At 41.5% G+C, this 27,707-nt stretch overlaps 1 protein-coding gene across 2 annotated transcripts in view; it reads left to right on the plus strand.

Annotated features, from left to right (window-relative positions):
* The window catches only part of SNTB1 (syntrophin beta 1), a 279,451-nt gene that overhangs the window by 112,059 nt on the left and 139,685 nt on the right, over positions 1–27,707 (plus strand). For both annotated transcript variants that reach the window (XM_055128958.1, XM_055128959.1), the window contains exon 3: positions 17,040–17,256. In XM_055128958.1, the coding sequence (XP_054984933.1) occupies positions 17,040–17,256 (217 nt within the window). The remainder of the gene's footprint in view (positions 1–17,039; positions 17,257–27,707) is intronic.

A 27,707-nucleotide genomic window follows, 5' to 3' on the forward strand; every position in this document is an offset into this window, starting at 1 on the left:
AAAAATATAAAAACAATTTTTCTATTTTGATTTTTCAGACTTAAGAGAAGCTTTTGGTGCTTTTGTGGAAATATATAAGATTTTAATCCCCTGACCCTCATGGCTATTAGGCTGACCTCATTCTTCTAGGTCTTCAAAACCGCTCTCTCAAAAGAGCACTCAATAAGGCCATCCCATGTTTGGCCTTCAAGAGCCAAGTGAGCAAGTAAGCAAATCACATCAATTGAGCATATATGTGATTACGTGTTTTTTTTTTTGTGTGTGTGTGTGTGTGTGTGGTGCCTATGTGTATGTGTACGTGTGTGGTAGTGTGTGGGGGTGTGTATATGATGTGTGTGGTGTGTTTTATATATAAGGTGTGTGTGTGATGTATGTGGTGCATATGATGTAGTTGTATATGTGATATGTGTTGTGCTTATGGTGTGTCTGCATGCATTCTCATACTCCAAGTAGAATTTGACTGGGAAAGTTGTTTTTCTCTTACCTCGTAGTTGTTATTAGTTCTTACCTCTTAGCACGGAAGTTGTGATGTATCTGCACAGTCAGATAATATTCTGCTTTGGAGTGGGCCCCGGAATGGTGGGTTGGACTGTTCAGTGCTCAGGCACAGTAGTGTGGTGCTGCTCGGGTCCCAGAGCATGGGAGGCGTGGGCTAGGAGCATCGTCCCAGCTCTGGGCCCTGCATGCAAGGTATATCCTGCCTCCCTTTGAGCTACCTGACTGGACCCAGTCAGATTCTGACAGTATCTTAGCCCCTGTATTGTTCAGATACAGATGACAGTAAACAGGAAATGAGATTGTGCACGTGGAAGTGTCAAGCTATAAAAGCACATTAAAATAGCAGATATGCATAACATTGTCTACTTTGATGGACCCCGATGTTTCTAAGCCCTCTGTCCCCATTTCATTGGCCTAACTCTTATATGTCTCTTTGATCCCTTCGAGTCTACAAGTTATCTAGGCTTGAGTGGGGAAAAAAGGCTCAGACCTGGCTTGAGTGTGCTCTTGTAATGATATTTTGTTTACTTATTATGGTTTCTTTTAAAAGCTATGTGACTCTGGGCTTTTGCCACTGAAAAGTGACTGTAAATCTGCTGAGACCCAAGATCGGGTTTTAGAATGTTATTACAAAGCTACACCTGGAATAACAGAGACTTATTTTCTACATGTACCTGGGAGGAGGAAGTGAGAGCCACATTTCCTGTCTTTTGATGGAAGCCCCCAGTTATCTTTGTGAACTCTGGACTAGGAAAGAATTGGAGCAGTATGCAGAGTGGGGTATTCTGACATCCTCTCTTCTTGTTACTCATTTCCTGCGTGCACATTAGGGCATAGCTGATAAAATAATTATGTATTTTTCAAAGGAAGAAAAGTTTTGATTATTTGAGATGTGAGAATTGGGAAATTCCCTGATCAATGGGGAGGGAGGGGTTGACTCTGCAGGCATCATGAATTCATGTTCTCTCCACACTGACTAATGCCTGGTAGAGAAAGCCAGAGAGATAGTACAGGAAGGAAGACATTCACCCTGCACAGCTCTGCTTTGCCTGCGACCCAGTACTAGTATCTGTCCCCAGTACCACACACATATATGGTCCCCTAAGCAGTGCCAAGAGTGACTCCTGAGTACAGAACCATGAATAAGACCTATGCACCAGTAGGTGTATCCCAAAAACAGACAGACAAAAAAAAAACAGCCAAACATATGAAATAGATAACTTGGGGTTATCTAGGATTGCATATTAAATTATATGCAATATAATATAATATAATATATATAGCAATATAATATATATAGCAATTCCCAGACTTTGAATTTGTATCATTTTTTTTCCTTCCTGACCTGGAAATGGTTTTCAGATCCCCAGAAGCAGGAACTGATGTGGTCAGCAGAGTCTATTCTGTGTAGTCCACACAATGCACAGGAGTTTATATTATGTTAAAAAAAAAAAAAAAGGAATGAGAATCTACTTTCGAGCATTTATAATATGACAGTTTCTATAGCTGTGAAATAAATTGATATCCTTGTGATGTGTTTTCTCATTTACATCTCCTAATAATGATAATAATAGCAACAGAGTAGTGGTAATAGTTAAATATAAGCACCCATTATTCTTAGGCTTTGTTTTACATTTAAATTTTATTTAATCCTTATAAAATTATTTGCAGTAGGTCCCATTATAATCAGGTGGGGGAACTGAGGTAGAGAGAAGGTCGATTGCTTGCTCAGAGACACCCAGCTCGTAGGAAAAAGACTCTAATCCTCACTTATTAAACTACTACATTTTATTGCCTTTCTAAGGTACACTTTGCAGAGACTAAGACTCAGACATATTAACTGCTCCATTGTTCCATAATTATTTTATAACTAATGAGCATATTATAATAAATTGCACGATTTTCCATGATCTAAACCATGACTTGCCCTTACTGTATTGAAGTCTCTGCATTAGGCACATTAATCACATTCTAGAAGGGACTCAGAACATGACAGCTTGAAAGGATATTTGAAACATTCTGTTCTTCCACAGAGTAACTTTTCCACAACACAGTTCAGAGAAATCACTTCCAGTTTCTGCATGACTGTCACTAGCAAGTGGGAACTCATTCCTTCACAGTGTGTTCATATATTTGCACTCAGGTATTAACCCTGTAATTTGTAGTCACAGACTGTGGCTCCACCCTGTAGAGATAACACAGAGATACAGAAAAGTGAGCCTTAGCCTTTATTATTTAGATTCCATAAATCTATTTTTCAGTTTGGTTACAAATGATGGTAATTGATCATTATGGAATTTACCAGGTCAAGTAACTTACAAGTGTTTTAGTTACATGACCTTGTTCTGTTTTGTTTTAGAGTCACTCCAAGCAATTCTCAGCGATATTCTTCCCAGCTCTGTCTGTGCTTGGGGGGACCACACAAGATCGGGGACCACACCTGGGCTTCCTGCATCATAGCATATACATTAACCATTTTCAATTATCTCCACAAGCCTGTATCAATTTATTTAATCCTTCAACAATTCTAGGACATTAGTGACAAAATTAACATATGGAAAATTAAGATTTTCTTCTGAACACAGTGCTAGGCAACAGATAAGCTCAGAATTGAACTTTAAGAGTCAAATTCCAGGATTTATACACTTGGCTCTGGTGCTTTAGTGCCTCTTATTGAATTTGTTTATTTTGTGAATCTTTCAACAACCTTGTGACTCTCTTTACTCTAATTTAAATATAATCTAATTTCTAGGAGTTCAGGTATGGGTTAATCAAGGTGACAAGTTATCTTTTGTCTTTTTGGACAGTAGGTATCAGTGGAACCTAATGTCCTATTACTTTATTTTGACAACTACAGTAATGACAACCCTCAACATTTCTTCTCATAAAATTTGTATAATAATATGGCTTTATTCTGCATGTTATGGGGTTTTTATATTGAACAGGAAATGAAGGAACTTTCCATTATATCTATATTATTGACCTTTTAAAATGGGCCTTGGGGCTGGAGCGATAGCACAGTGGGTAGGGCGTTTGCCTTACATGCAGCTGACCCAGGTTCAAATCCCAGCATACCATATGGTCCCCTGAGCACCGCCAAGAGTAATTCCTGAGTGCATAGCCAGGAGCAACCTCTGTGCATCGCCAGGTGTGACCCAAAAATAAATAAATAAATAAATAAATAAATAAATAAATAAATAAATAAATAAATAAATAAATAAAATGGGCCTTAAAGAAACTCTTGGTATCTTAGTTTTGTTACCCAAGCCACTGGTAGCAAAGGCTTTCAAAGGCTCACTAGGGGCTCATCGAGGGGCCTAAGTTAGTGAAAGCAACAACTATCATGTTCATTACTTCTTAGATTCATTCATTACTACCTTTAAGTCCTAAGAAAATATTGACCAGCAGCCTTGTAATCTGTAGACGACTAATGAGCAAGATTCTAGGAGTTTTAGCTGCCTTTTAACCTGACTTGTATTTTTCTTAATATAAAGCCAAATGTTTCAATTTAATTCATTTATATGTTATTCAAGATGTTTTGTGTAGATCTACACAGTAGAGCCAGTTAGTGAATACAGGTTATATAAAATTTGGGTTCCATATAAAAAAGAAACAGAAAGAATCTCAGAAATGTTTTTAGTAACATAACTTTTAAAATAGTGGTGATTGGACAGACAGAATAGCAGGCAGGGACATCTGGACATGTGGAGAGGCTCTATCCAGAGTTTAAAGGAAGAGCACTAGAAAATGCTTAGAATTAGAGGCTTTTAAGATGGACAGTTTCTGCACAAATCCTGCTGCTGTGGGACCTTGGGTAAGTCACTTCTGCTCCTCTTTGCTTATATGAAGTATAATAATAATATTTCTGAACTAGAGCAATAGCTCAGCAGGTAAGGTATTTACCTTGCACATGGCCAACCCGGGTTCAATTCCTCCATCCCTCTCAGAGAGCCCGACAATCTACTAAAAGTATCCTGCCCGCACAGCAGCCTGGCAATCTCCCTGTGGTATCCAATATACCAAAAACAGTAACAAATCTCACAATGGAGATGTTACTGGTGCCTGCTTGAGCAAATCGATGAACAATGGGGCGACAGTGTGACAGTGCAATAATACTTCTGCCACATGGAATGGTTCTTATGTAAGTGCATAATCTTGAGACCTTAGAGCAGGACCCGTGCCTGGGAGGCGGTCAGTAACTGCCGGCCGTGCTTACTGTTCCAAAGCCAGAGCTGGGAACTTAACCTCTGGGTCAAATCAGATCCTCCCTGTGTTTTTTAAAATTATTGGAAAGCAGCCACATCTAATTGTTGACACATTTTCTGGGTTCTTGTATGCTATAGTAACAGATTGGAATAGTTATGTCATTGACCTGTGGTCCATAAAACTTCCCCAACACACACATACCAAGTTTCAGTTGACCCCCTAGTAGAAATAATTTGCCAATCATCATTTTAATAGAATAAAAGATGTGATTTTCTGACCCTCATCTAATACATGTATATCTTGAAACTTTGGATAGACTCACTGACCTCTGCTGCTGTAGTTATGACTAAAGAACTAATCTTTCTTCCTATTAGCATCATCCTTCCTTTGCTCAGCTAGTCCATGATTTATAGTCAGACATTTGTTTTATTCCTATGGCTATCTAGGTGAATTTCTATTTTTTCAACACTGACAATAGTTTACCGGGTGCTAATCATGAGTCCTGATGTATGATAATCCATTTAATCCTTGTTGCAACTCTGAAGTAGACTAGATTTATCTTTATTTGGGGGGTGGGGAAATGGAGATGCCCAGAAGTTAAGAATTATTTCCCAAGGCCATATAGCTGGCAAGTGGTAGAGGCAAGCAGTAGCCCCTAAGTACCACCGGGTGTGACCCCCAAAGCAAAAAATGAAAACACAACACACAGACATATGTGGTTGAGTTTGCACTCTTAAGGGGAGGTGTGTATGATTCATTCGCTACAACCCAAAGAGAGGACCCTGCCCCAATTGGGAGCTTATTAGATTAGTGGAGAAGTACTGAAGAACAGAGCCTATCAGAGTTCGATGACTCATGGGATAGGAAATGTTTCCTGGGTCTCAGAAGGCATCCCGGGGACAACATTCTAACTTTGTTGAAGAATGAAGGTAGGTCCTATTGAAAGACTTTCCTGTCTAAAATAGTACCATTCTTTGTGTATGTTTTAGTCACTTTACTACATCTTAATACCAAAACTCTTTAAGCCTCAGGAACAGTTCTATTAGGTGGGCATTATTTTCCCCATTTTATAGATATGGAGGGTTGAGATAAAGGGTTACAGAGAATGTGAACATTACCAAATATTACAGAGGGAGCAAAATTGGAATTGGGACTGAGATCTAAAATAGGATGGTTTTTAGATCATTCTTAATAGTCTCAACAAACTCATACCCAGTTAATTTTACAGCCGACCCTTCAGCACGCTCACCCACAGTGCTCTAATGACCTCTTGAGAAACTTCCTCCACTACCTCTTAACCTACCATCACAGAGCCACCTGACGGAATATGATCACGATCACGATCACAAAATCCCATTGATCATCGATTTCTTGAGCGGGCTCAGTAACCTCTCCATTCGTCCTATCCCTAAGATTTTAGGAGCCTCTCTCCACTGGCTCTCCCAACGATGTCACACTGAAGGCTCTTTCAGGGTCAGGGGAATGAGATCCTGATGGAACAGAGTGAAAGAAATGCTGGCAAGGGAATGCAGATTAGCATTCTCCTAGACAACTCTGTCAAACTGAAGAAAAAGTTACTTAAAGATAAAATCTTATTATGGGCTTTTTTGCATGCTTATCAGGTTCCTCAGGGGTTGGTAAAATGTCAGAAGACACATATACCCAAGACCTACAAATTTGTTACGCTGGATGATAGGGTTATTGGTTGGCAATTACGCAAAAAAAGTTGAAATAAAGAAATGGCATTTAAAAAATATTTTTATAGTTCCACAAACGAGTGCCATCATTCTATGTCTGTCTCTCTACACCCAAAGACAGTAGAAACGAAGGCTAGGAGGACTGGTCCATGCTTGGAAGGTTGCCCCAAGTTGGAGACTTTGGAAGAGAGCAGTTAGGATAAAAAGGCACCACTATGACAATGGTAATTGGAAATCATAACTCTGAACAAGAACTGAGTGCTGGAAGGAGGTAAAGGGACATACATGATAACCTTTCAGTACTTGTGTTGCAGAGAGAGAGAGGAGAGAGAGAGAGAGAGAGAGAGAGAGAGAGAGAGAGAGAGAGAGAGAGAAGGAAGGAGGGAGGGAGGGAGAAAGGGAGAAGTGAGACAGAGAGAGAGGGAGAAGAGAAAAAGAGAGGTGTCTGCCATAGAGTCAGGCTGTGGTGGTGTGGCGGGGGGTGGAGGGGATGGAAGCTCGGGACATTGGTAGCGGTAAATGTATGTAAATGCATACTAGTGAAGAGATGGATGTTGGAACATTGTGTAACTGAAAACTATCAGGAACAGCTTTGTAAGTCTATATCTAATGGTGATTGAAAAAAAGGAAGAACTGGGTTTGTTTGGTTTTGTTCTGTTTTTTATTTCAGCAAAGGTTGTTCCTCAAGGCATCTTGTGATATGGAAATAAGGTCCTTCTTCCTATCCCTTGTTGAGCTGAGTGAGGAAAATGAGGTCCTAGGAGATGACGTGACTTTGCCAGGGGGTAGAGCGCTAGTTAGTGGTGGAGCTGGAACGCTCATCCTGGTCCCCGATTCCCAGGGCCAATTCTCTTTTCACCACTGAGCCTCCTGAGAGATTAGCTGTGATTTCTAGGAGCTTATATTACTTCTTTCATCTTCATCTTTTTAGATGATCTACTGTATCTTTTCTCTCCATGGCGGCCCTGGAAAATGCCATTAAGGGGAAGTCTCTATTGCATTTTGTCAGAAAAATCCCACTATCTGCCCTTTTCCCAACTTGGAAGCTTCAGCGAAGATCAGAATATCCAGGTTGATGGCCTTCGGCTCATCTGCTTTCCCCTTAACCACATTAGAAAAGGGACAGTTTTATGCATTGAACAGCCTTGTCACCGTATATCTTACGGTGATTCAGTTAAAAAAAATAAAGAAAGAAAGGAAATGGACAGTTTTGTGTTCATGCGACTTAGGGCAATGAGATATTTCCTTTCCTCCCTGTAAATTGGAAACGCTTCTCCCCTTTGTTTTGGTTTTGTTGTCACTATTTTTATTTTAAGATGAAAACATACAACTATCAGAAGGCTTTACAGGCTCCTTAGAAACCAGCCTGGTAGGAGGGTTGATTAGATTTGCCTAAAGCATTTCCTCATTAGTAGCCTGTGTGTGCTTTTCCTTTCAAATGTCATCTGGGCACCCCAACAAAGATTTAATTGTGGCAACTTGGGACCAGAGTACACTTGGGCTTTCCTGAACATTCTTTTCAAACCTTTACAATTGCCTGGCCTCCGAATGAAAAAGGAGAGGCATATTGAAAGTGACTTGGGGGAATATTGGTATGAAGACCACTTCTTACTGCTCTTTCCTCTCTCTTTTTACAAGTGAAGATTGGAATTTTAATTGCTCAACCACAGTTTTTAATTCATGATGCTCTGAAAGGGCATAGTTTATTAATTAGGTCTGATTATGAGGCTCCCTGAACTAGGCCTGGCTTCTTCTTGATTGGTTTCAACAGCTCTTTGCCTGAAATTGCTGTCTGTAAGTACATGGAGGTGTAATTATTCCGTCACTAGCTGTTCAGTTCTGCCAGGTTAAACCCTCTATTATGAATACATATCCCAGTGTCTTAAAAGGCATTTATTGAAATGCCATAGTTTAATAGTTCAGGCTGACAAACTCAAGCTCTCTTATGATACAGGCAGTAGACTCTTAATTGGATGTTTTCTCTCCGTACATAAAAATGTTGGCTTAAATACACACACAGACAGACGTACATCCAATTAATTAAAGGAAAGAAGTGTGGGAAACAGTATTGCTTCTTTGTTAAAATCGAGACCACTGGAGCCAGACAGCTTGGGTTTGACTCATGTTTCTAACACTCTAACTTGGACATTTGATTTTCCCTGACTTACAAGTGTCTTTGGTAAGATGCGGGTGATTGTAATGCCTGTGTCCTTAGGTGCTGTGTATTATGAAATCTAGAGTTAGCCTCAGAGAATCAGGAATGTCTCCTCACACAAAAGCTGAGAGTTCTTCCCTAACAATTGTCTCTTCATTTGCTAAAATAACAGTTTTATCTCTTCACTCTATGGGTGAGGACAGGGCTGTGAAGAATTGTCACTGCCATCCCGTTGCTCATCGATTTGTTTGAGCGGGCACCAATAACGTCTCTCATTGAGAGACTTATTGTTACTGTTTTTGGCATATCCAATATGCACAGGTAGCTTGCGAGGCTCTGCCGCGCGGGCTCGATACTCTCGGTAGCTTGCCGGGCTCTCCGAGAGGGGCGGAGGAATTGAACTTAGGTCGATCGCGTGAAAGGCAAACGCCCAACCGCTGTGCTATGAAGAATTAAGGGTTAAATAAAAAAATCTTCTTTTAGACACGGTCATGTGACTGATTTCTGGCCAGGAATTCATAAGTAGATATAATATGTCAATTTTTGAAGAGGAGCTTTAAAAGAAGAACAATGGTGTTCTTCATGTCTTTGTTTTTCCTACTGATGGGGACTTGGCCATGATGGCCAGAACTCAAGCAGACATCTTGGGCCATGAGATCATGAGCCTGGGATGGAGACAGGGACGGGAACAGAAGCCTGAGGCCCCGGATACGTCAGAGAGCAGAGTTGCCTGCCCTAGCAGCTATATTCTTTAATTCTAGACGTTTGGTCAAAGAAAAACAAACCTCTGTGTTATTAAATACACGGTAATGTGAGGCATCTATTGCAGTTAAATCTAAAGTACCACCTTCCTTTCTCTAACTTAGACCACACTCATTATTTTGATTGCAGTATATAGAAGTGTCAGAACACAAAGGCAGAAAGAACCCTGGAGAGGTGTCATTGAGCCTCTTTTTGTTTGTTTTGGACCCACACCCACAGTGCTCTGGGGCTGTTCTCAGCTCAGGCCTTGGAGGTTGATCCTAGTGACGTTTGGGGAATCCATGCAGAACCAGGAATTGAGCCAGGGTTGAGCACATGAAATACGAGCACCTTAACCCCTGTGCTACTCTCCAGCCCACATCATAGTCCTAATTTCCGATTAGAGACACTCTTTATATATCCAGACATAGCTTTTCTGCTCTTACTCTTCTTGAGTGGAGCGCAAACTTGACCTCAGGACTCAGATGGTGATGGAGGATGGTTCTGCTTGCCAATAGAATTATCCTTGTAATTGATGGGCAAGTCTTCAAGAAATTACTCAGACTATCTTCCAACAAGAAAGAAGAGTGTGACAATTTTATTACTTCCCCTGTGTGAGAAATTGCGGACCCTTAGAGAAATTCAACGGCAATTTTCTACTTCTGTCTTTGTTATACACGGGGACAAAATTTTCCATTTTTCTGTGCCTCTCAAGAAGGAGAAGAAACTTAAACAAAGCCTCCTTAATCGGGATGTTGTTTTTCCCTCAAGACAGATAAAGAGGTTCACTGACCTTAGCTTATCTTGCTTAGAAACAATGATGATAATCTTTTTCGTACTTTTGTTCTGTGAAATTAAAAACTTGCTTTTTTGGTGGGAAATGTGATCTCTGGACTCAATTAGGAATTTTGCTGAGCCTTCTTTAACACAATTTGTGAAAGAAAGAGGTTTCGAGCTAAAGCTCATAGAAAAGTGCTCTCTGAGAGGTTCTGAGGAAAAACTAATCCATTATGGCTCCTTATGATCTCACGGCTGCTACTCCCGGAAGGGAGCATAAAATGAGACCCCCATAACCATACTACCAGACTCCATACAAGGGGTGCCCCAGAGGGGGGGGCAGGTGAGAGTCCTCCCCGCCCCAAGGGACCCAGCCCTGGCAGCCTACCTCCACTATCCCACCGCTGCCACTCTCCAGGCCACTTTCCACACGCTCAGTCCGAGCCTCACACATGAGTGAGTGAACATATTCCTGGACTGGACTGCAACACATCATCATAAAGGGAAATATATGTATATGCCTCTTCGGGAGCCCGGCAAGCTAACGAGAGTATCCCGTCCGCACGGAAGAGCCTGGCAAGCTCCCCATGGCGTATTCGATATGCCAAATACAGTAACAATAACAGGTCTCATTCTCCTGGCCCTGAAAAGAACCTCCAATAATTGGGAAAAACAAGTAATGAGAGGCTACTAAAATCTCATGAATAGAGGCATTACTGGCGCCTGCTCAAGTAAATCGATTTAAAACGGTATGACAGTGATGCAGTGATGGTCTAGGAGGTGTCTTAGATCTGTTTGTGTTGATGATATTTTTCAGCCAAATCAAGTCAGGTTTCTTGAATCTGTCGATGGATTTCCATCAGGAAAATTCTTGTCCTTGTCTGCAATTCTTTTCCTATTATATCTTCCAGGATTCCAGTTAAACTTGTACTATACCTTCTCACTTCCTCTGCCACATCTCATAATCCCTGTTCCATATTTTCAATTCTTTTTTGTATTTTTGTGCTACAATTTGTATGATTTCTTCTCATATACAACTTATTAATTCCAATCCTCACATATTTATCAATATTGTAATTCTAGTTTTAGTCAATGATTAATATATAACAGTATCACTATTATATTATAAATTTAACAATAATATTTATAAAATACTCATAATAATTGTTGAATTGTTTGAAATGTCCTATCTGATTATTTTATCCATATACATTGCTTGGCCAATTTCTTTTTAGTAATATCTGGAGGAAGCTCTCAAATTTTTGTGTATTTTTTTTTGGGGGGGGAGGGAACACACCTGTTGCTCATGGCTTTTACCTGGCTCAGCACTTAGGAATTACTCCTAGAAGGGCTTGGGGGAACATACGGGGTGCCAGGGATTGGAGATGGGTTGAGTGTGTTCAAGACAAGTACTTTATCCACAGTATTGTCTCTCTGCCCCCAAGTAGCTCTCAAATTTTTGAGTGTTTGAAGGGAGGGGCCTGACCTAGTGGTGTTCAGACACTACTCCTGGCTTAGTACTCTGGAAGGATTGCTTCTGGCAGGATTTGGGAGACCAGGTACTACTGGGGGTTGAACTCAGGGCTCCTTTATGGTCTCTTGATTTTCTTTACAGATAGCAAACGGACTTGTAATTTTGTAGTGTCACAGTGGTTGGGCATTCGCCTTTCACGAGGCGATTTTGATTCCTCTGCCCCTCTCGGAGAGCCGGCAAGCTACCGAGAGTATCGAGCCTGCACAGCAGAGCCTGGCAAGCTACCCGTGCATATTGGATATGCCAAAAACAGTAACAGTAAGTCTCTCAATGAGAGACATTACTGGTGCCCGCTTGAATAAATCGATGAGCAATGGGATGACAGTGACAGTGACAGTGATATGAGACTGATATTACTGTCAGTTATTCTTAGTAGTTCTTGCTAGGGATATCTTGTTCCCTTATGTATAACACCTACTCAGATTTTCTACCATAGATATGTTACCTTTAAATGATTCTTGTGGGTAAAGGCAGAGAAATAGCACAGCCGGTAGGGTACTTGCCCTACATGTAGCTGACTCAAGTTGATCCCCGGGACCACATATGGTTCCTCAAGCTTCATCAGGAGTGATCCCTGAGCACAGAGCCTGGAGTAAGCCCTGAGCACCATCAGGTGTGACCCACATAAATTAAAACAAAATAAAAAAAGATTTGTATGGATTCTTGTGCCATCTGGGAGGATAGAATTACTTTCCTTCACAAAGGATTTTCATCGGATTATTTTGGTTTGGAACTCCTTACGAGACTGGCACTGGCACTGTGATGTGTGTTTCTTGCCATCTGTCAGGGCAATTAATAGTGCTCTACTTTGTTGGATGAGGCCAAACTAAAGTTTAATAAGAAATTTTGGCAACAGTGAGCACTTCTGTTGGTACATTCTGTTCAGGGGCATCCAAGTGGAAGCAACCAGTTGTATATGTCTGTATCATTGTATTAAAAGTTCAGATTTAACACAAGACCTCCTTGCTATCTCCTCCCTCCCTTCCTCCCTCTCTCCCTTCATTCTTTTCTTCCTCCCTCCCTTCCTTTCCTTCCTTCCTTCCCTTCTTTTCCTGATCTTAAACATATTTTAAACAAAGACCATGTCCTATTTTCTCTTATGGACAGACCTGTCCTCACCTCGTGGAAATTGACTAATAGAAATTTTTCTTTTTTTGCTTTTTTGGGTCACACTGGGCAATGCATAGGGGTTACTCCTGGCTCATGCACTGAGGAATTATTCCTGGTGGTGCTCAGAGGACCATATAGGATGCTGGGAATCGAACCCGGGAAGGCTGCGTGCAAGGCAAACTCCCTACCTGCTGTGCTATCGCTCCAGCCCCACTGACTAATAAGATTTTGAGTAAATGAGAGGCTGCAGAGACAGTAGAGCAGGTAGAGAAGTTGCCTTACATGTGGCTGACCTGGTTTGATTCCCTGGCACCACATATGGTACCCCAACAGGAGCACAGAGGCAGGAGTACACCCTGAATATCATCAGGTGTGGCTCAAACACCAAACCAAAACAGTTTTTTTCTCTAAATGAATAAACCTTTCAGTTACTATACCTTATTGATTTATTTTTTCTCTTTATATTTTTGATCAGTTAAAAGAATTACTTTGTATTGTATATCTTTTCTAATGGGGAGCGTACTTTCATTAAATCATTGCTATGTCTTTTCTCCTTTATCAATTCCTCCAAGTACTGAATCACATAGAAATGACTACTTAGTAACTGAATATCCTAACTACAAATAAGTATAATTCCACAAAATACAACAGTAAACAGCTTTCTGGCTTTAGCTGAAACTTTTAAAGTTGAAAAATTCAGTATCTTCAATGGGTGACTGAAAACCTAGTTTCTGTATTTATTCTTATGTGTGTTTTTGGTCCTTTTAAATGTATTCCTCAAAAATAAGGACCAATACCAGATGTTCTTACTCATAAGTCACATCTAGAAAACAAAGAAATAAATAGTATCACATGACAAACCCTTGGCTTTGGATGACAGAGCTGAGATTATCTAGCAGTGGGGGAAGAGGATGGGCAGGAAGGAAGAGGTGGACAAGAAGTAACAAGGAACAGTGGTGAAGGGTCTTGGACACTTTGCTGGTCACGAGGTGAGATCACTATGTACACTGAGACCATAAATGTTAACAATTTGTACCCATGTTTCCTAAAGTATAATTTTTAAAAATAATCCTCAAAATATACCTTCCATGAATAATTTTTTGTTTTCTGTGGCTGTTTCCTGTACTAACAGGTTTGGCCAAACCTGAAGCCATTTGCTCTAAACTGTATTTATATTTAAAGTCTTTGGAATCTTCTTTTCAAGTATGCATTGGTACACATGCATTGGTACACATGACTTATCTTGAATTATGATGTCTGTTTTTATATGGCTAATTGGATCCCAGTATGTATGTATACACATATGCATAAATATATATTAGATATATGTATATGTACTTATGTATGTATATATACATACATGCATATGTATGTGTGTATCATGCATCTGTGTATGTTTGCTCTGTGTATTAAATTGTTGTGAACCCAGTCTGCCACTTATGTATTTGGATCCATTTTTCCCATGAGTTCATCCAGGTACTTTATTCCTATATAAAAGAATGAGCTCATTCTGCAGTAAGTGGGGTTCCCTCGAGGTACAACCTCTATCAGAAAAGTCAGGTAGCAACTCTAGCCTCCCCTTAGTATGTTGAGCCAAGAGTAGTTTTCCAGAGCGGGTGATAGGATATAGATGAGCTCAGGTGTAGCTCAGATGAGCCCTGGCTCATCGATAGCCTCTGATGGGACTCCAGCAGCATCTCCACGTGTCCCCCAGAATTTGGGGTCACTAGAGTCTGGAATGACATATTGTTTATTTCTGCCGTCCCAATAAGCTGGCATTCCGTCTTGCATAGGGAAGACACTGCCTTGTGGAGTTGAGTCTTCAGAGATCTGCAAGAATGCCTCTTCCGCTGCTCTCATTGCCATGTGCTGCCATTTATGTAACACACCAGCAGGGACTTAGCGAGATACCACGCCCCAGCCCAGCCTCACACATACTTGCAGCCAAGAGCCAGACGATGAGTGACTGAGAGGGCTATGGAAATTTATTTTGTGTGTTCCAAGGACCTACTTGTCTCGTCAACTAAACTCTAAGGATCAGATTAGGAATGGGCCCATTCTTTTTTTTTTTTCTTTTTTTTTTTAATTTTTATTAAATCACCATGTGGAAAGTTACAAAGTTCTCAGGTTTATATGTCAGTTATACAATATTCAAACACCCATCCCTTCACCAGTGCCCAAATTCCACCACCAGAAACCCCAGTTTACCCCCCCCGCCCCCACCCCCTACCCCCTACTGTATAACTAATGAATTTCACTTCATTTTTTCTTTACCCTGATTACATTCCATAATTCAACACAAAACTCACTATAGTTGACATAACTCTCTCTCTCTTTTTTTTTCTCTTTTTCCTTTTCCTTTTTTTTTTTTTTTTTTTAATTTTTCCCCCTCATCCCCCTTCCTGCGCCTCATAGTATGGTGTACTCCACGCCACGTTGGCCAGCGTGGGGCTTTTGCTTAGCTCATAGTCCAGAGGTGGCTATTACATTAAGAACCTTCAATATTTCAACAAAAACTTACTGTTATTATTTGGAGTTTCCCCCCCAAGTCTGACCTGTTCAAATGGAACCCTTTCACATTGATGACAATTATAAATGTTAAGCCGCGTCCACGCGGTTTTGGATTTCTGTATAAAGTCCTGGGAAAATTCTGCCAGAAATTACATATTTCCTCCGTTAGCCGGCGTGGGGCAAAGGCTTAATTCACAGTCTCCATACATGGGTGCAGGCACTTGCTGGAACCCCAATTCCTAAAGCTGTCTCTGGTTCCCGCTTGTTCCACATCCACCGGCTCTGCAGGGGCATGGGCGCCCGGGCCGAAAACCCGGCCGGCCGGAGCCGAGCACGGGCCCGACTAGGGCTGGCTCTGTATCCTGCGGCTGTTTCAAGTTCAAAGCACACATTTTTTTTTTTTTTCCGCGAGGAATGGGCCCATTCTTTTCTTATTTTTCTCCTTTTCTCTTGTGGCATTGCTGCTGTGGTGGGAGGGTCCCCTGCAGGCTTGGTTAAGGAGCTCACACACTGACTTGCTAGTGGTCCTCTCTGAATGTCACACATTTTCCCTGTGCTGCTCGCATGTGTGCTCACTGGGGTCACATCATTTTATTGTGCTTGTGAACAGTTCAGCTCTGGTGCTCTTCAGGGGTCACTGTGATGCTCACACATGTTGCTTGCTGGGTTTGGTGTTCAGACATCCTTGCTTGTGGTGGAGCCACACCCCCTCTGTGACAGCATCAGTGTGCCACACACCTGAGCTTCTGCGGTGATGCTTAGCACATGTGCATGAGGCAGGCAGGAACCACTTGCAAGGCAAGTACTTTGCCACTCAACCCTGAGGTCCCTGCCCAGAGCTCCTTAAGTTCAGGGTAAACAAGTCAAAGAGAGTTCCAGTCTGGTCCACTCTGTTTTTAAACAACTGCTTGTTTGTTTTTTAATCTTAGGAAGTAATCTATGCTTCTGGCTAAGCATGAAGGTGCAATGAGGGGGATCATAAGTGAATAGTAAAGGTCTCTTTATATCTTGGTTCTTATTTTCACTCCACAGAGATAACAGCTATTAGTATTTTCTGGCATTTCTATGTAGAAATAATTGTAGATAAACTTGTATAATATACGTAATTTTATATGAAAAGATAGTCTCTAAACCGCTCTCTCTTGTTTATACTAAGCTAATAATAGATCCTACAGGACTTTCTATCACAGTCATCTATATCTATCTCATTTTAAGTGACGGCATAACTGTCTTATAATTGATTCAATCTCTTATTTCTTTTTAGTAGGCTAGGAACATTGTTCCTAGTGTTCAATCCCAACCCCTCCCCAGTGATTCTGCAGCTACAGTATTTTTTTCCCACTTCAGAATAAATGTCATCCTTTGTCTTTCTTTGCACATAAATTCTTGCTTCTCAACAGAAAAATGCTGACATGAACGTGGCTACCAGATTCCCTTCCTCTCTATTAAGTAATTAGGCCGTTCAGCCAAAGCGAGGGCTCGCGTGCACTCTGCCCATTTGTTCTTCATCCTCTTTCCCAGAATGCATCTTATAATCAGGGAAAAATAGACCTCATCGTTGAAAAGAGCTGCAAGTAATTCTCAAGTTTAGGTCGTCACGCTAGCAAGTTCTAAAACCCACTCGGGCTTCTAAATGAAGTAGCGGGATTGCTATTTTAGGCAGGACAGAACTCGGAATCTTGCTCAGAATTTAAGAGGTTCCAGCCTTTAGGAGCCTGTCTAATGTTTCAAGGTGCGGGCGCGCCGTCAGACTTGGCGGGAACCCAGCCGTGCTGTCCTTAACACGTGCCTCTGTCTCCTTCGCTTGCAGTGAAGTACATGCGAGAAGCCACGCCCTACGTGAAAAAGGGCTCCCCGGTCTCGGAGATCGGGTGGGAAACGCCTCCGCCGGAGTCTCCTCGGTTAGGGGCCGGCTCCTCGGACCCCCTGGCTTCGCAGTCCTTCTCCTTCCATAAAGACCGGAAATGCATCCCCCTCAAGATGTGCTTCGTCACCAGGAGTCTGGCCTTGGCTGACCCCGAGAACAGGTAACGTGGCCAAGGGGCCTGTGGATCTCAGCAACTCTTTGGCCTCGTAAATTGCAGGGAGGATTTTCCTGGTCTGGTGTCAAGAGTCTGGAGACGCTCAGTGGTTTCCAGAAAATGATGTGAAAGAGGGAATCCGTGTCCTCAGGCCGAGGCACTCACTCCCCTTCTCTTTTCTCTCTCTCTCTCTCTCTCTCTCTCTCTCTCTCTCTCTCTCTCTCTCTCTCTCTCTCTCTCTCTCTCTCTCTCTCTCTCTCTCTGTCTCTCTCTCTCTCTCTCTCTCTCTCTCTCAACATTCATTAAGAATCTGTTCACTGAGTTCTGCTTCTTCTCAAATGGGATCTGAAGTGGCTTCCTTGGTCTGGTGTTTCCAAATTGTGTCCTGGGTTACTATTTTTTTTTGTCATTGTATTGCCCGGGTTTTATTTTGAACAAGTTTTTCCGACACAAAAACCCGACTTTTGTCATCTATAAAATTGGAATAATTGCACTACACACCCCATTGGGTGTGTTGTGAGAATTTGTGAGAATTCAATAAGGAAATCTATGGGAAGTTCTCAGCATGGGAAAAACCTATCATGATTATAAATTATGTTAATATTTTTCTTCTTCTACCTATCAAGAATCAAATCTGCTTTTCTGAATGGCCCTCAGGATGCTCAACTGTGTCAGAACAACCAGGGTTAGATGTGAGCATCCTATGTTTCACTCTACACCTCTCTTGATATTCATGAGGAAAAAGAGAAGAGCTAGCTCAGTGGTAGAGTGGTCAAGTCCCTGTTCTGCAAGCACAAAACCTCAAGTTAGATCCCCACCACCATCCACGTGCCAGGTACAATCCTTACAGAAGTGCTGTTTGTGGTGATCCCTGGTCCTAACAAAGTGTGTGCGGTCTCTGGCACACTAACACCTGGTGTGTGCAAGCACTGTGATTTGAGTGCATGGCCCCAGTCAGTGCAACAACAGAGGAAGTATTCTTTTGAAGGGGGAGGGAAAGAGATTGGGTGGTCCAAGTGTGGTGTGTCACTTTCCCAAACTCAGTACCTGACTCTTCAGGCCAAAGGATAGACGTCACCCAGTGCACGGCAATTTTAGGAACTCCCACCATGGGGCCAGAGTGATATTTCAACGGGTAGAGCCTTGCACGTGGCCATCCTGGGTTTGATCCGTAGCATCCCAATGGTCTCCAGAGCACCACCAGGAGTAATCTCTGAGTGCAGAGCCAGGAGTAACCCCTGAACATTGCTGGATGTAGCCCAAAATCAAAAAGAAATTTCACCAGGATGGTCAAATTTGGGTTCTCCCATACTCCAGAACTCTTTATTTTTAGTTCATTGTAATAGAAAATGTGTGTTTGGGGAAGAAGGGAAGAGCATTGAGTCCAGCCAGCAAATCGGGATGCTGGGTGACCTTTGCATGCATATTAAATGCTAAAAATAGGAGCAGCTCTACTGGCTTGATTCATTCCATGTGTGGGACAGCTTCAGCCCACACAAATAGGAAATGATCAACTCAGAGTTGTGGATGGGCAGAGGCCCACGGGAATAGGGGCAGGGAGAAAGTGTCCCCCTTGGCTCACAGCTCAGGGCTGATTAGTTCTCCACCCATAGTTTTGCTTTAAGGAAACCGCCAGCACTCCGACTCGGTTAGCTGTGCTGTCTACCCCCTCCGCACGCCCTCCCAGTGTCAGTTTTACATCTGCCCAGGGACTGACCTCTGGTAAGAGAGATCCAGCAAGTATCGCAAAAGCTGCCTCACAGCAGGCTGATGGGAAGGAGGAATTCCTCTGTGAGCCATGCCCACTCCATGGCATTCCGTTTCTTCTCACTTTCTGCCCACTTTCTGGGCCTGCAGTGGATGTCCAGTGGCCCTGTTTTTCCAATTCCCTGACCTCTTCCCCATCCGGTCCAACGAGTTGGTTTTCCACGGAATCCAAGGCCTCTGGTTTTTCCGTCTGATGGCTTCATGATGTTTCAAGTGTGACTATCTTGTGTTGAGCATTATGCTAATTCCTTCAGACTGGAGAATGGAAAGTGGCAACTCACCGGTGTAATCAACTAAAGATGGGGTATTGTTTTGCTTATTTTATTGTCTTTCTAGGGTTTTAAAGATATTTGAATGCTTTGTGTGTATTCAATATTGGGAAATTTTGTGTAAGGCAGCCAGAATGTTGCTCTTCTAGAAAAACTGGAAGATCCGATAATATGATTAGGTGCATGCTTCCATAGGCAGGTCTTATATCTACAGAAGCTCAGGAGAGATGTCTTTTAAAAATAAAAAATTGAGTAACCATGAGATACACAGTTACAAAGCTGTTCACTATTGTGAATATTCAGTCATGCAATGTTCCAACACCCGTCCCTCCACTAGTGTACATTTCTACCGCCAATGTCCTAAATTTTCCTCCCGCCTACCTCCACTCCACCCCCCACCCCTTCTTGCCTCTATGGCAGGCCCTTTTCTTCTTTGAGAGATGTCATTTCTGGTAAGAGAGTAAACTGCTTTGTCATTCTTACTGCCTCACGGGTACGCATCTGATCAATTTCCTGTCCAGTCCTCTCTGCTTCCTCACTAGTCCTGCCATTTGTAATCCTGCTTTTTTCTCCTAACCATCCTCTGATGTTTCAGGATGAATTTTTCACTGCCTCTGTGGATTAAAAAATAAAAGCTATAGAGGCCCGAGTGATAGTATAGCAGGTAGAATGCCTTGCAGGAAACTCACCCAGGTTCAATCCCCGACATTCCATTACGTCCCCTGAGCACCGCCAGGACTGATTCCTGAGTACAGAGCCTGGACTAACCCCTGAGCATCATCAGATGTGACCCAAAAAGCAAAAAATAAAAATTTTTAAATTAAAAATACCCTATAGTTCAGTTTTTCTGTACGGACCAAACATTTTGTTGCTTATATATAATTATATATTATATGTATTATATTATATTATGAATATGATATTATATGTATTATATTCAAGATGCCAAAAACGGTAATGATAGGTCTCATTCCCCTGACCCTGAAAAAGCCTCCAATAATTGGGAAAGACGAGTAAGGAGAGGCTGCTAAAATCTCAGGGCTGAATATAATAGAGACGTTATTGGTGCCTGCTCGAATAAATCGATGAACAACAGGATGACAGTGATGCAGTGATATATAATTATAATATATAAAATATTTATAAATATATAATATAATAATATATAATTATAACATATAATTATACATAACTATAGTATATAATTATATATTATATATATAAATATAGCACAGCGGGTAGGGCGTTTGCCTTGCACACAGCCGACCCAGGTTTGATTCCTCGGTCCCTCTCAGAGAGCCTGGCAAGCTACTGAGAGTATCCCGCCCACATGGCAGAGCCTGGCAAACTACCCATTGAGTATTCAATGTGCCAAAAACAGTAACAACAAGTCTCACAATGGAGATGTTACTGGTGCCCACTCGAGCAAATTGATGAGCAATGGGATGACAGTGATACAGTGATACTTATATATATTATATATATAAATATATATTTGCTTATATATGGTTGAGCTTAACATCAAACTCATTCCTTTATGGGGTTAAGCATATAAATGTAGCATTACCATCAAAAACTTAAAACAGATGAGGAAGCTTGGGGTATTGTCAAAGCATGGGGAAGAGAGGCCAAGTGAATGGTTGAAGGGTTCCTTCTGTCAATTTATATGCTATGATTTTTTTTTGCATGCTATATTTTTAAAAGAATATTATGGGAGACATCAGGCTTTAGTTCAGATCATGGAAGCTTTGTGCTGTGGTTCTGCTGATACTGATAAACATGTTTTCAAAATTATATATTGGTGCTCTAAGTACACCCTGATGAGTGAATGAAGACTTCCGCAGTTTTTACGGGACATGCATTCAGTGAGAGGGTCCAGGAGAGAAATTTAGTGCAGACAGTTCCAGTATGCTGCTAATACAGGGGCCTGATGGAGATCCTCTTACATTCATTGAGAGAAAGAGGAGAAAAGGGAAAAGGAAGAGAGGGATAAAACAGTGGCTAAGGTACTTGTCTTGCATGTAGCTGATATTGGTTCAACTTCCAGCATCACAAATGCAAACTAGAAAGCACAAAACAAATCATCGGAGGACTGGTTTGAACTAAATTCACAAGAAACATTCAATAGTTAGGAGTGCACAACAAATACTAATATAGTAAATTCACAACAAACATTCTGTAGTCAGGAATGCTCAAGAAATAATAGCAAGGAATAGCAGAATGGAAATGGACTAAATACCACAATACTGGGCAATTTAGGGTATTCCTCTCCCTTTAAGATAGGACCAGTGAGCAAAAGACAAGTAAAGACAGAAGACCCAGATGATATAGTTAACCAGGAAGATGAATGTACACTAAAAACTTTATAAACTGTAATTGTTTCTTTTGGAGCAATAGCACATAGGATAGGGCGTTTGCCTTGCACGAGGCCGACCTGGGTTTGATTCCTCCGTCCCTCTCGGAGAGCCCGGCAAGCTACCAAGAGTATCCCACCTGCACAGCAGAGCCTGGCAAGCTACCTCTGGCGTATTCGATATGCCAAAAACAGTAACAATAAACCTTACAATGGAGACATTACTGGTGCCCGCTTGAGCAAATTGATGAGCAACTGAATGACAGTGACAGTGAGAAACAAGGAGAAAGGGAGCCAGTAGACTTTGGAAATAGCCACACCCAGCATGGAATCTTATTCCCCTCATAAAAAATGAGACCTCAGCAATCCCAGCAACAACCCTAGTAGATATGTGAGTCTATTTTATGGACAATGAAACTTGGTTTAGGGAGGAGAGTTGTAACAAATGGCCCTGAGGTGCCAAGGCCAGGCCTAGAGGACACCAGTCCCAAGTGCTTCATCATAACACCCCAATTCCTCTGACTTTAGCACCTGGCAGAACAACTCACCTGCACTGCAAGCACATAGCCAGGAGTTAAATAGTCTCCTGTATGCCAGAACCTGAGAATAGATGACAAACGCCATGGTCGGTAACATACAGCTACTTAGAGTTTGCATTAAATACACTAATGTTCAGCTTCTCCAGTAGAAGCAGCCCTGCACAGCAGGCAGGATTGCTGTTCTTTCCGTGGAAAAGGTCGCTCAGCAGGCACCCAATCTACAGACACATGTCCCTGCTAGCGCTTGTCAATGATTACAACATTTTGTGTGTGTGCTATTTTTTTTTGTGCTTTTCGGGCAGCTCTTTCTCTCCCAGGCCTTACCTTCCCAAGACTGCAGCCTTCGTCCTTTGGACCATTTGTCCATATTTCCTGCTGGATGCACTGTTTGATTATTTACTCCCTTCTAATCCCTCGCCTTCTCCCTAAAGTCACCTGGCCAAGAAAAGTGTGAAACGCTCATGTTGAACCTATTTGTTTAGAAGGTTCCTCTTTGTCTTCACGAGTATCGAGACTCCGGCGTGTGGTGTAAAAGCACAGGAAGTCCTGGTTCTTAACCCAGCTGGCCATCTTCTCCCTCCTTGTCCATTAGTCCCAGCATCTCTTCATGACTTTAGGGTGTATCCGACATATGTCTTCCTGATGACTCTCCCTAGTCCTCCTGAGAGCCTCAGCACAGGACCCACAGTATTTCATATGTCAATTCATCGATCTTTTTAAATTAGATTGCATTCTAAGAATTCATTTTAAACTGTTTAACTTGATCTAATATTGTTTTAGTTTTAAAATATTGTAGCACCCACAATGGTTTTTAATTTTCTCCCTTTTGTAGGGAGGTTCCCATGCAATTCTCCAAAGTCATGGTGGGGGCCTCCTGGCAGTTGCCAGCCAGTGGGGACAGCTGGTCAATGCCAGAACCCTTGGACGTGGTGCTGCTTGGGCCCTGAGTACCACGATTACCTGAAACCCTACAGCGGTGGTTGATGTTTGTGGGATCTCTGGGCTGCACTTGGTGATGTGTGGAGACCAGGGATCAAACCAAGGTTGCCCACATGCAAGTCTTAATCCTTAACTCCTGTATTTTTAAAGAATTATTTTAAAATAATTTTAAAATTATTTTTGACATTTTGCTAGTTCATCTTAAATTTTAATTTTTTAAATGCTAGACATTACGATATTGCTAGTGCTAGGGTTTCGTACATACCACATTCCAAAACCACCCCCCTACCAGAGTGTCCACTTCACCCTGCCATTTCCTGTCACCCCCTTTACAATCATTTTTATAAATAGCTAAAATACTGTAATCTAAGTTGCCACATAAGAATGAATAAAGAACCTTATATGCATATTTATGTATATATGTATTTTATAATGTATATTTATAAAGTATATTTATACATATGTTCATATGTATATATGAAAATATATGTATGTATATATACATTTATACATAAAATGTATGTACATATACATTTTCTTTATTAGAAATGTTAAAATTTTTATGTATATTTGTATTTATATATGCACATGTTTATATATGTGCATATATATATACACACACACAACAGAATTGACTTAGCCACAAAAAGGACATTTGGCATTTATAATAAATGGAATGAGCACAAATGGTATATTAAGGGAAGTAAGACAGAGAATGATAAATACTGTATGATCTCCTGTATTTTTTTAAATACCTGTCAAGTTCTTAAAGTCTTATGATCCTTGAGGTCTGGTGCAACAGATAAATTCATTTTAATATGCCAGTTTTTAGAATTTTAGTACAAAGCAGGCAATCAAAAATAGATGATATGTTAATAAATGATAAATGCCATATTTATCAGTGCAATTTTAAATATCCTTACCTTGTCCACTAAATAACCTTGTGTATAAAAGAATTTTTTTAAAAAAGAGTTCAGTTCTATCTGTAAGACTCAGGAAACTTAAAGAAACTGGACCAGTCTGTCTGCCAAGCCTTTTAGTGGCTCAAAAGCACATGGACCAAAGTGAATGCTCCTCTCATGGCTGTGCGTGCAATCTACTCTGTGGTCTTTATGATCAAATCACTGAGCAAGGTATTTCCTTAAAGACGTGCAACAGAGAGGTAGGACAGGGATTGAGGTGCTTGCCCGGCATGGAGTGTACCTAGGTTCTGTCCCTGGCACTGCACATGGTTCCCCAAGCAGAGCCAGGAGTGATCCCTGAGCACAGAGACGGGAGTAAGTCTTGAGCACTACTAGGTGTGGCCCCAAACAAAAACAAAATGCATTGTCCTATCAAAATAGTGTCATTCCTGGACACAAGGGGAGTTTTTTCCCTACTGAAGGAAATTTTCAAGTCCTCTCTGTGTAATCACAAAATAAATAAGTGAGTGGTGGTAGCATGGTCTCTCTCACCCGCCACATGAGTTCGGTAGTCATGAGTCGCTTCCCCACCCTGGCTGCCAAAGGACACATGAAGGAGAAAACAGGGCCGCCAGGCTAGCTGGTGATCACGTGCCATTTATTCCATTCTCCCCACGGGCCTGTTCCAGTCTCACTAAGCATCCCATTTCAGTCTCCCTCTGCCCCTCATTCCTGGCTCCTCTTGTCCCCCTTGCTACTCTCTCCATGCTTTGTCTTGCAGCCTTGGTCTAGTGCCCAACCTCCAAGCATTGGGGGTAGCGACTACACCCAGGTCAGGTAGCACAGTCAACATATGTAAAGCCCTTTCTTCAGAGGAAAGCTCCTTCTAAGATAAGACAAAGATCTCCTGCATCTAGGAGATCCACTCAAGGGCAAAATACCTACCATCAAGATGTGCGTTTCTCCTTTCCTTAGTCCAACAACCAGTTAAACATTCATCTTAATTTTACTTTTTAATAATATTAGCCATTTTGTATGGACACAGTAAGAGGTGCATTAAAATTGTAGAGTGGCTCTCCTGAGGACATCTCGCTATAGATCCCAGACTACAGTGCTCAGACCAGATTAATATTTCCTAACCCTAGCAGGGTCATAAGCCAGTTGTTACTTTTTGAGTCATGACAGAATTTGTCCATGACCATGCTCTTAACTTATAGTTAAGTATTATGGATCTTGGCCTGGCCCATTTTGATGCGAGGGTAGCTTACAGCTTGCCCTGAGTCCATCCGGGACCCTACTTCTGGGGTGCTAGGAACTAAGGGCAACTGAGGCTTAAGTCAAGAAAACAGATGCCCAGGAGTGAATATGATTTGGAGTCAACTCCCAAGTTAGAAAAGCACAGCATTAACTGTATCCCAGTGTCTATACATAAAGGACATTACTCTGAAGTAAATTATGCAAAGAACATAAGGGAAGGAGAAAAGCAGTATTTCACTTACAAATACAAAATCAGAGATTTCTGTGGAATTTGATTTTACAAGTCACAGGTACTGCTTAGGAGAAAATGGTGATTAACTGGTTGGGGAAGATCGCACAGAGAAGTTAAAAGTAAACACAAAGGAATGGCAAAGGGAGCACTGAGAATGGTGAAATCCAAGAAACCCAATAAACCCAAGCTTCCTGCAGCTAGGGAGAAACTACAAACCAATATTATCCTACAATCTCCGTAAGTTTAGCAGATGATATTGTTCAGTTTAGAATGGAATGGAAGAGTAAACTCATCACTCTGCTTCAAAGTGGTGTAGTCTGACATTCCACAGGAAACCTGTGTATGTTCCCACAAAATTCCCTTACTGATGTCACTGAAATATAACATCAAGGTTTGCTTACAGAAGGTCAGACACTTACTTTGGGGCTGGAGAGAGAGCTCAAAGGGCTGAGAACATGCTCTGCATGCAGTAGACCCAGGTTTAATTCTGGCACCACAGGATTCACTGGGCAGCAGAAGTGATCCCTGAGCCCTGACCCACAAATAGAATCCCGTTCTGTCACTGATTTCTTTTAAATTTAAAGTATTTAACCTCTTTTAGGCACAAACTTTTTACCTGTAGTATATAGCTAATAATACAGAGATATAGAATTGCGATGAGTTGAAGATTTACTTGTAATTCTCAATGGCATAACCATAGCTTAAACACTGCATCTCATCAAAGTGGCCTCATTCCTGGCCAGAGAGAGAGTTTTCTTCCCCAGCAAAGGAAGTATCCAAGTCATCTCTACAAGTCTTTGAATAGCATTTTTTTTTGTCTTTTCAAGTTTTTGACTCTTTGCAGGAACCTCAGTCCCAATTTCACAACTCATGGGTGTGCAAGATTTTAATCAGTGTATCAAACCCCATGACTATACTACCCATTATTGTATGTGTGTGATTGATACTATATACAGAATATAGTGCATGTGTTACAAATAGTACAATAAAACTACATAGTAAAACTTTTATACAGGTTTAGTAAGGAGACTAACCTGTAGAATTTACAATAGCTCTAAAGCAATAGGTAAGTTAACCCTCTTAGAAAGTTATTTTTAATTATCAATTTTTCTTTTCTTTTGGGGTCACACCCGCCATTGCACAGGAGCTACTCCTGGCTCATGCACTCAGGAATTGTTTCTGGCAATGCTTGGGGGACTATATGGGATGCTGGGAATCGAACCTGGATCGGCCATGTGCAAGGCAAATGCCCTACCCGCTGTGCTATTGCTCCAGCCCCAGAAAGTTATTTTTAAATCAAAGTTTAAATCTTATTCAAAATGATACAGGTAAATAGTTTAAAATCAAGTAAAACTTTTCATGGCTTTAATAGATATATCTATTCCCTTTCCCTACCTTTGGTGATGGCGCTGCTGTTGTGTTCTAGGACCATGAGGTCCCAGAGGTTGCAATGTGCTGCGAAGGTACTTTTTGTGTTGGTGTCTGGGATCCCAATGGCGGTGCTGCTAGGATCAGGCTCAGCCCATGTGGGATGGTGCTAGAGCATAAGCTCCCAGCTTTAAGCTTGCAAGGCAGATACTGTGCCATAAATTTATCTCTGGGTCCCCAAGACTTCTTGTATTTAGAAGCAATAGGCATTAACCATTCAGTTGCAGCTTGTAGTTGGCGAAACTGAGGCTCATATCTAAACTCTGGGAAATGATCTCATGCTGTTGACTCAGTGTCCTGTTTGCAGTTTCTTTTGTTCTCTCTCTGCCTTCCTACTGGAAGGGTGTTGGACCTCCTGGTCTTATGTTCTACAGTGTCTGTTCTATACTTGTCTCTTTATTTCTCTTTCTTAAATCACATTTTGTTGATTGGGGGGGACAGGGGGTTATTTTAGCTTTTTAAGCCACACCTGGTGAGCTGAGGGGTTACTCCTGGCTTTGTGCTCATTAATTATTCCTGGTGAGCTCCGGAGACTGGGAGGTGTGCCCTGGACTGAGCGGGGGTCAGTAGCATGCAAGGCAAGCTATTTACACGCTGTCCTATCTATCACCCATATTATATTTTTATATTTTTGATTCTCCTCCGGAATATATTTTGTTTACAATTTAGCTATTATGTTTTAGTTCCTTTTTTCTCTGAATTTTTCTTTTTGATATAATTTGGTTTTGGTTTTGGGGCCACACCCAGTTGTTTTCAGGGCACAATCCCTAC

The sequence above is a fragment of the Sorex araneus genome, chromosome 2 (genome assembly GCF_027595985.1).
Source record: "Sorex araneus isolate mSorAra2 chromosome 2, mSorAra2.pri, whole genome shotgun sequence".
In the NCBI taxonomy this organism is placed as follows: Eukaryota; Metazoa; Chordata; class Mammalia; order Eulipotyphla; family Soricidae; genus Sorex; species Sorex araneus.